The 10,326-nt window shown below is 35.6% G+C and overlaps 1 protein-coding gene across 1 annotated transcript; it reads right to left on the bottom strand.

The window, feature by feature from the left end:
• Positions 1-1,482: 1,482 nt before the first annotated feature.
• Positions 1,483-3,175, bottom strand: LOC131153805 (uncharacterized). Its single transcript, XM_058106279.1, has 2 exons — positions 1,958-3,175; positions 1,483-1,491 (listed from the first exon to the last, which is right to left on the bottom strand). The coding sequence occupies exons 1-2, from the start codon at positions 3,173-3,175 to the stop codon at positions 1,483-1,485; spliced, it is 1,227 nt and encodes a 408-aa protein (XP_057962262.1).
• Between the last annotated feature and the right edge of the window lie 7,151 nt (positions 3,176-10,326).

The following is a 10,326-nucleotide window of genomic DNA, read 5'->3' as shown; positions in this document are numbered from 1 at the left end:
GATTTCCTATTCCAATCCGATAGGAAAGTGCTTGAATGGGACCTACTAAGACTCAACTCAGAATTTGCCCCAGTTAAATTCATCTACCACCGATCTTGACTCTATTGTTGGATTCTTTTTGAACTTGACATATTTGCCCCAGTTTGACTGCTCTTTCTCCACAGGTATCTTGTTGTAGAAACTACTATGGATTTTGAAACTTTTTGACTATCCATCCTCTTTTAATGCTCTAAAGAGTAAGAAGGGTTCCTTTTTTTTTTTTTTTAAGGAACGAGGAATGATTATGCAACTATGTTATCAACTTGCTAAAGCACAAGACCATCCGCACAAAATAAATGTTTTACCATGTTTCAATGCTATCATAGGAAAAGTTCATACCAGTATTCAAAAGTCATGTAACATTGATTTCCCAGCTTAGATGACTGTCATTCTCTTCAACTGTCCTAGTTCCATCAACCCATGCTTTGATCTCAAGATGGTCTTTAAGACTCGGGACGAAACGTAGGCTTAGGGATGTAAGCTTTCAGAATAAAAGGGAAACTAAGGCTCAAATATACCACCCCAAATGATGTTTTATGCCCCCAGTTCGAGTTAAGGCACTTTGCAAGATGTTGACCGAACTTGTTGTTTAAACAAGCTGCCTACGTACCTTTTCAGGATCAGGTCATTACGTAGTTCAGACTCAATATTGAGTCTGACAAATCATTTAAGACAACAATGTATACCAATCTGGACAGGACTTTCATTTGGACCGTAATGTAGGCTAAGGATAGGGGTTAAAAAATAAAGGAGTTACATAAGGCCCAAAATCATCAATTTCATCAAGGGTAATTTGATCAAAGATCACATATGTAGTAAGTCCCTTATTCTCTTTCTTCTTCCTCCTGCTTTTCTTTCTTCTTTCCCTTTTAATCTCTTTTTCCTTCTTTTACTACAACTTTCACTTTTTCTTTTATAAAGGAATCTTGACTTCATTTTCATTTGAACTTCAATTGGGACCAATCTTTTAAAAACTGCCCCAGTGTGGGGTGTGATCCTTTGACAGGTTAATCAAGAAATGAATCTTTCAGGCTCAAAAGTGGTTTGCAAGAGATTTCTTCTTTGCCTTTCTTTTGGGTAGCAGAACAATGGCCTGCCATCCTTTTGGTAATGACTATTGTCTCAAACGATTTGCCAAACATTAAGGGACCCAAACCCAGGTTGGATTTTTGGTGATCTGACTTTTAAGAAGAAGATGGTTTAACATTCAGGTTCAATTTGGTTAACAAATGGTAAATCATTATTTGGGTTCTTTTTAGGGATAACTGGTCGGCCAAAGAGGGCCATCCATCATTTGATCAAAGCATGTGAGATTAATTGATAGGAAATTATCAGAACAGTGTAGCCACTTCTGAAAGTAACAAAAAACTTCTTCATAACGTCTGAATTCAATGATTGTTTCATCCTTTAACATCTCTTTCTAGCTCATGAACACTGGCAATATTACTTTCCCTATTCCAGCATGAAACGTAAGTAAACAAAATTTGGCAACTGGACTCTTGATGCAAGTAAGATAACTAAATGCATAATTCATTTTATTGAATATAGAAAATATTCCGAGACACAGGCGTCCACGGACTACAAAAAGTAAATAACAATGAAAAACAAAAGAACATCAATTGAAAAGGATTAGATAGTCAAAAGTTCGGTACTCCATCACTTTAGCCTTGGTGGATAACGACTGAAACCATTGATTGGGAACCTCCCTGATTTGTTAACCACTTCCTTCCACGTGTTTGGGCAAAGGATTCCCCTGGACTCTTGGTTGCTTGACATCGAAGGTTAACCAACCAGCCTCTCTTAATGATTGTACTTTATGCTTAAAGGCCCAACATTTTTCAATTGAATGGCTTATTGCCTTAGCATGATACTCACAGTAAGCATTTGGGTTGTACCATCTTGGGTAAGGGAACTGTACCAACGCTCCAGGCGTAGGCGCAACTAGATGTCTTTCAACCAATTGTGGAAATAATTCTGCGTAGGTCATCGGGATACGGTCTATCTTTCTGACTTTCCTCTGGACACCTCTATCTTGTGTTTGAACATGGGCGGGCATGACCAAAGGCCTTGTGCTTGCATGTACAGTCTGATCATCATGGTGTCTAAAAACGAGGTTGCTTTTAGATTCGATGTGCGAGACTGTCTGACAACATTGCTCTTGTGTCATTTGGGCTTTCTTACTTTTCTTTCTATCAACCCATTTAACAAGGCTTCGTTCTGACTCCAAGCACTTTGCTTTCCCCATATTGATTGTATCTTTAATTTGCTCTTGGATGACTGCCCGATTGGGACTATTTTGGGGGGTGCTTTTAGGGAAATGGGCAACACATGGATATGGGTGAACTACTTTCCCTTTTCCTATCATAGGGCGACTCTGGGCTGTCATCTCCCTCTTTTGATAAGAGCAATCGCTCATCTTCTCCTCCCTACTCTTTGAGATTAGAACTGCCTCTTGGCGATATTGAGTCATAAAAGCGCGAGCTAGGTCTCTCCATGTATGTATTTTTACTCGGCGACACCATTCTAGAGCTTCCCCTGTTAAACTACTTTGGAAACAATGGATAAGCAGATCATCATTATCACAATGTGCGGCCATCTTTTGTAAATACATCCCCAAGTGAGCTAGTGGACACTCAGACCCACTAAACTTCGCAAAATTTAGGACTTTGAGCTTTTGGGGTAAGATCGAATTCGACATTAGACAAGGATTGAAAGCATCCGATGAACCATACATGTTTGCTTTTTGCATAGCCTGCAGCTGTTCTTCCCAGACTTCATTTTTATTATCCATTTCTTCATTAAGTATCTGCTCTTTGCCCATTTCTTTAGCTATTCCCCTTTCTTGAATATTAGGATTGATGAAGGGCGGAACTTGGACATCTCTCTCCTGTTGAGGTTTCATATCCTGGGTTGATAGGACAAATGTGTGTAGGCTTAAGCCGAGATCAGCTAACGACTCCATCAACCATGGTTGGAGCGAAGGCTTGTTTTCAACTGCTTGCTTTGGATGTCGTGTAGTTTGGCTCCATGAGGGGGCTACCTCCTCCATCTGATTCTTAATCTTTCGCACATCTTGATGGACATCTTTAGGATTTGGTGCGGGAGAGCTCATCTGACCTTCTAGAACCTTCCGCATGAGTCTACCCTTTCGTCAAGAACTTAAAAGGACATGCAGAGACCATTCTGCTTCGCCTGCTTTTAGAATAGCAAATCTCGATTTCACCACCTTGGCACACTGGTTTTACAGGAAATTGGGATCTGATTACCGACTCATCGGAGATGACTATGCATGCATAGTAATGAATTTGAGCATGAAATGCACGATTAGGTTATGCAATGGGTGTTTATGCATGGATGCAACTAATGCACTTATATATACAAACAAAGATATAAACATGCATGCAACCTATCGTGCATGACTATGTATGAAATGAAATGCATGAATATGATGTCCTAAATTACTACTTAGCTAGAATTCTAGAAAAATCCCACTAATGAGAGATTTCAAGATTAACATGACCACTGATGGGCCGCAATTTCAATTCAAATTTTCCCTTAACCATTCCTTTCCTAATTAACGGTCCATGAACCTCAGGTTCTATGAAGGGTCAGATTATGTTCTGAGGTTGGGGTTGACCTAGGCTAGTCAACCTATTGGATTTATTCAATATGGACTTGTGGACTTTAGTGTGCACTTGGGCCTCAAGTATTTTAAAATGCGGGTTTCGACCTATTTCATGATGGGCTAAGGCCCTAGTTGAAAAGGAATTGGGCTTGGATTACTTGAAAAAATATTAGCCCAAATTTTTAGGCAATGGGGTTGAAGTCCTCTTTTGAAATCTGAGTTTGCCCCTTTTTGAAACTTAGGCATGGGCCGAGGTTTTGCTTAGGAAAAGGTCAGGCCCAAGATTTGTTTTTAAAGAATTGGGCCCGAGTTATTTGAAAAGGGTTGGGCCGACCTATATTTTTAACATGTTTGGGCCAAGTGCTTCGTGTTTTTTTTTTTTTGAAATGATGGGCCATGGTCTCATTATTGGGCTTTTTTAGAATACTGGCTAAGTAGTATGTAAGTCTAAAATGGATGCAGCATGCATAGTATAATACAAGGTATCTCACAACATATATACAATAGACAGTATGGGGATAAGGATGTCCCAACCCAGGGTAGGTATGTATATACAGGATTCTTCATGGCTCTATCCTAGTTAGGGAAGACTATATACAAGTATGTGTGGGTAGGCTCTAACCCTATTGACAAAAGGTTCCCAGTTTGGAATTTCATCCTCCCCCATTGGGGTCCGGATAAAACCCATACTGAGTGGAGTGGTTCGCGGGTCCCATCAAGCTCTGCCACGAAGGGACTGACGCTATTACACTCCTATCTAGTCCTAGTAAGGAAAGCTCGGGTATAGAGCGTGAGAGTGTGTGAATTCAATTTTTTAACCTAATCCCGCTATCCCCACATTTATTCACATGCTATAAACAATATGGAAACAAGATATCTACCATTAATATATATATTCAAAAGATAAGGAAACACAATATATGCAATTAATATGTTTATTCACAAAATTTTGGAGACAAAAAATAAGGAAACAAAATTTTTTTAATTAATTAAGGTTATTTACAAATTATGGAAGTAAAATATTTACAATTAATCAAAGTTATTTACAAAGTACAATATTCACAAAATAAGGAGTAATTAAAAGATTTATTAAATTTAAATTTGGGATAATTTCCATTTAATTAATGGTTCGACTCTCTAAAGTCCCCAGCGGAGTCGCCAAGCTGTCGCGGCGTCCCCGGGAGCGCGTGTGCCCCGGGCGGCGAAATTAAAATCATTTTAGAATTTTCATGGAAAAATCATGGAAAAAGTCGGAGTCGCCACTAACCTTTTAGTGTGGTTAGAACACGTAATTACTACCCCGTTAGGGGTAGAATAGGTCTATGTTACCAGAGTTGGGCTCGGGAGTTCGGTTACGCTAGGGGAAGGTACAAGCACCCCCTACGCGCCCGTTCTTACGAACGGTACCTAATTAATTTGAAATTATCCCTAAGTTAAATCTAGTAAGTCTTTAAATTACTCCTTTTTGTGATTTTATAAATAAATATGAAAAATAAATAAATAAATAAATAAATATATACATATATATTCCCTCAGAACTTAGGGTACGTGATGCCCAAAGGCTCATACCCCCGCAATAAAATCATAGGGATTAAAAATCAAAAATACTTTATAAAATACGCTCCCAAATTTTAGAAATTTTATGGGTTTTCCTAAGTATGAAAGTACTAGTTTGGGAGGTTTTGGATAATAGATATAATAATTTAAACTTAATAACAAAGATAAAAAATAGTAATACTAGAATATTAAGATACTACAATACGAAATATAAACATAAGATATAGTTGAAAATTCCAGAAATATGTGATAATAATAGTCCTAATATATTATAATGATAATACATTACCTATAATAACAATACTACTATAGTAATAACACATGTATATCTCACAATATTAATAACACATAAATAGCAATACAATATTATAATACCACTTTAATATTTAAATATACCATAACACGTAAATATTATACCATAATAATACTACTAGACTAATAATACATATACATCATAATTTAAATAACTATACAATATAATAACATATCCTAACAAATACAGGCAAAGCCCTAATTATAAATAATCAAGATTTTGACATAACACTAACAACACTCTAATATGAACAATAAAGGAAATATGACAATAGGTCAAACCCTAAAAGTTGAATATAAACAAACATGGAAACAAATAAGACGAAATTATAGCATTTAGACAAACCTAAAAATAAATATACAATGTCATGGAAATAATCAAACCCTAAAAAGTTAAATGTGCAATAAAATGGAAATAAATCAAAAATCCTAAAAGATATGTACTAATAATTTGGAAACGTAACAATTCCTAAAGTTACAATGTGATAATAACATGGAAACGTATCTATCCTAAAACTAATACACAAGTTATATGGAAACAATTAATCCCGTAAAATTAACAGACAATAACAATATAGTGACAGATAAAACCACTCAAAACCCTAATAATGTACAATAGTCAAAACCCTAACATAAAACAATAACCAAAACCTTAAATGATAATATCGTGAAAATAATGTAAATAATCAAGAATCATGAACATACGTAAATATTACAATCCTAAATAATAAACAATAATACACAAAATCCTTAAATATCCCATAAACAATAATCATGATAAATATCCTAAATACATCAAAAAGCCTAAATAATGTCTACACAATAAAACAAACACCATAAATAATATGTAACAATAAAAATAAGTATATTACAATGATTATAAAACAAATACAACAATAATATAAGTACTTTAAACAAATATACAACAATAGCTATGAGAAAAAAAAAATAATAAAAAATAAAAATTAAATGATATAATCCAAAACCTACGACAATAATATTAAGTAATATACACAATAAAGACAATGAAACTTTAAACCTAAATTTTAAATATTAAAACACTACCACTAACAACCAAAACCCACATATGTGATGATAAATCAATTAATATTTACAGTTAACACTTACTACCTAACTCTTCACTGCCAACATTATTATTATTATTTAAAGAAACAAAATTGGAAACTTGCATCTCTCATGGCCTATCTAACATAACTGTATGAACCCTTTACAAATTTTTCAACAAAATAAAATAAAGAGAAAAGAAAAACACAAAAGATCAGGCCGTGCATATGTGTGTGCTGTGGCCGGCATGCAGAAATAGGAGGCAGGGGGCTCACCGGGGACTTACCATGGGGGTACCGCCGGAGAGGAGGCTAGTGGCCGAAGGATGGGCGATGAGGCGGTGACGGCGGAAACGGCGAGTGGTGGGACTGACAGTGACGACGGCGGCTGCTGGGTTACCGTGCGTGACCGGAGGCTGGTGTGACGGGCGATGACGAGGAGGACTGGCCGGTGGTCCGTGGAGTGGCTGGTCTAGTGGTCTCGGTCGCTGGTTTCAGTTGCTATGTGGCCGAGATGGGAGTCGTGGCTGGAGGGGGCTCGGTTTGCTGGGCTGGTGTTTGCCGAGAGGCCTGCTGGAACTGGAATGAAGCTTTCGGGTCTGCTGTGGAGTGGCTGGCCGAAGGTGCTGCTCACAGGTTGCTGGTTTGAAGCTGAGGATGTGTTCGGCGGAGTGGAGGGGATTGATGGCTGCAGAGGGTGGTCAGGCCTGGTGGTTGCTAGGTCAGGTGGTTGCCGGAGAGCTGCTGGGTGCAGCGGTGAGGCTGAGGAACAGAGGGATAAGAGGGGGAGAGCTTTGAGAGAGTTTTTTTTTTATTTTGTTTCTCCGGCCCCGTGCGCAGCCCCAGCTGTGTGTGTATGCCCCCGCCCCTGTTCACCCCGTGAACATGCCTTTAAATAGGCATCCCCCCGAAAACCCTAATGAACTTTCCTTTTTCTGATTTTCTTTTTATTATTATTATTTTTTTTTACTTTTATTCTTATGGTAATAATGAAAATAGAAATAATAATAATAATTATTATTATTATAGTAATAACATCAATAAGGTAATAATAGTAATAAATAATAATAATAATAATAATAATAATACTACTAATAGTAAATAATAATAAATAATTATAGTAAAAATAAAAATAAAGATACTATCGATAAAATAATAATAATAATAATATTAATAAAAATAAAGTAATAATATTAATATTAACAGTAATAAATAATAATAATAATGATAACATTACCAAAACTAACAAAAATAATAAAGGCCAAAATAAGATACTAATGCTAATAATAAAAGTAATAATAATAATAATAATAATAATAATAATAATAATAATAATAATATATCAAAAACAACAAAATAAATGAAAAATAAAAATAAGTATAGTAAAGTAAAAATAAAATAAAGATAATAAAAGTACTAGTAATAAAAAATGAAAAATAATAATAATAATGATAATAAAAATACTAACAAAATAATAGTAAAGTACTAATAATATAGGAAAATAATAATAATAATAATAATAATAATAATAATAATAATAATAATAATAATAATAATAATAATAATAATAAAATAAGAGGGGACCCCTTGTTTTATTTGGATAGGGCAAAAATAGGGTGTCTACACCTTCAGATAGCAAACTCAGATACACAGTCATATTTTAAAAATTACATAATAGATAGACATATTCTATACAGTTTATCAGTTTTCTCATATTTCAATATTATTTCAGTATTTTAAATATATAACTCAGCCGCCACACACTAGTAATAGCACATTTTCACTTACTGAGCATTGTCTTATCCCAGTGACTTATCATTTTTCAAAAGATCCAGCTAGGCAAGCAGATCAGGCTCGCGGCTAAAGGTTGACTTGAGCTGCCCTTATGGGAAGGGTAGGTATTTTGAGATAACAGTGTTTTAGAATAGTTTTCAAATTATAGCAATGTCACTGGGTATTTTATATTGTAAATATATTTTGTAGTTCTATAGTTTTCTGGTATTATATTGCATATAGCAGTTCCCAATTTTTGTTTACCGCTGCCTAGTTTTGTATGACGTACAGAGTCTTCCCCAGTGCTCCTTTGGGCCTGGGATGTTATTAGTAGTATTTCATACAGATGATATTATGATTTATAGATAAGAAAAAAAATGCTAAATAAGTAGTAGGTTATTACACCTTATATCCTTTATCACACAACTGACTTATGCTTGAAAAATTATGCTTCAACCCATCAACTAATAAAACATTATCAATACCAAGAGAAGGATCCTTACCAACCTTACCTACACTGCTAATGCATCCCTTTGCGTTGTCGCCAAACGTCACATATCCTCCATCCTTAGGAATGATTGACGCAAATTTTGCCTTGTAGCTGGTCATGTGTCGTGAGCACCCGCTATCCAGGTACCACCTGTCCTTAGAAGAGGACGATCTTAAACATACCTGCAAAATAAACTAAGTAACTGATGCTAGTCCCCAAATTTTATTGGGTCCACGGGGGTTAGTAACTGGATCACCCTTAACTACCCATTCTTTTCTAACTTTTGCATGCTTATTACTAAGTGGACAATCAAATTGAATATGGTCAATTTGTTTGCATTTAAAACATTTCATTCTACACTTAGGATCTTTAAGAGGGATTTGAGATTTTGATTCACATGTGAAATGTCCCAAATAAATATTAGGTCGTCTAACATTTTCAATACCATTAAAACCTAAACCCTCTTTACTTAGAGAATTTCTTTGGGCACTAAGTAATTTTTCAAAATTGCGTTTGCCCTCAGTGAATTTAAAAAACAACTTTGGAGCTATCCTCCAATTTCCCCTCAAGTTCAGCAATAGTCACATCTTTTTCTTTCAAAATAGAAGCATGAGAGGTTTTTGCAATTCCAAACAATTTTGACTAATTTTAACATTTATTTTTCAAATCATCATTTTCTTTGGTCATTTTATTCAACAGTTTAGATATACGAATATATTCAAATTGTAATTGTCCAAACGTAGGCATGCAATCAAAATCACAATCATCAGATGAATAATATGAAGATAAAAAGGAAGAGGACGATACCTCATCATCGTGTGCCATCAAGCACAGATTAGCAACCTCTGAGTCATTGCGGTCTGATTTTGAGTCACTGCTACTTTAACTTATCCCATGAAGTGTCTGCCTTCATGGTTTTCTTCTTTTTCTTAGCCTCCTTTTTCAGTAATGGGCAGTCCGACTTGATGTGCCCAACTTTGTTGTAATTGTAACACATGGGAGCATTTGTTTTTTCTTTTCTTTTGCTAGACTCTCTCTTCTCAAATGCAAACTCCCTATATCTTTTGTATGGTTTTTTATTCTTTCTAAAGAATCTGCTAAATTTTCTAGTTAGCATGGTCATATCATCCTCAGGGTCAGGTTCACTGCATTCACTAGATGTATTAGTAGAGGTTTTCAATGCAATCACCTTTTTTGCCCTATTATGTTCATTGAGTTTCTCATTTATGGCTAATTCATAGGTGATCAAGGAACCTATCAATTCATCTAGAGTCATGGCCTTAAGGTCTCTACCCTCAAAAATGGTCATAGCCTTAGCTTCCCAAACATGAGGCAAACCTCTAAGGATCTTTCTAATCATCTCATATGTAGGGTAGGTCTTACCTAATGCATGCATTGAGTTTATAATGCGTGTGAATCTAGTGTGCATGCTCTGAATGGACTCACCTACATTCATCCTAAAGGCC

This window comes from Malania oleifera, chromosome 1 (assembly GCF_029873635.1).
Source record: "Malania oleifera isolate guangnan ecotype guangnan chromosome 1, ASM2987363v1, whole genome shotgun sequence".
Taxonomy (NCBI): Eukaryota; Viridiplantae; Streptophyta; class Magnoliopsida; order Santalales; family Ximeniaceae; genus Malania; species Malania oleifera.
Note: the sequence above shows the minus strand (reverse complement) of the source record. Positions and strands in the feature narration are given on the sequence as shown.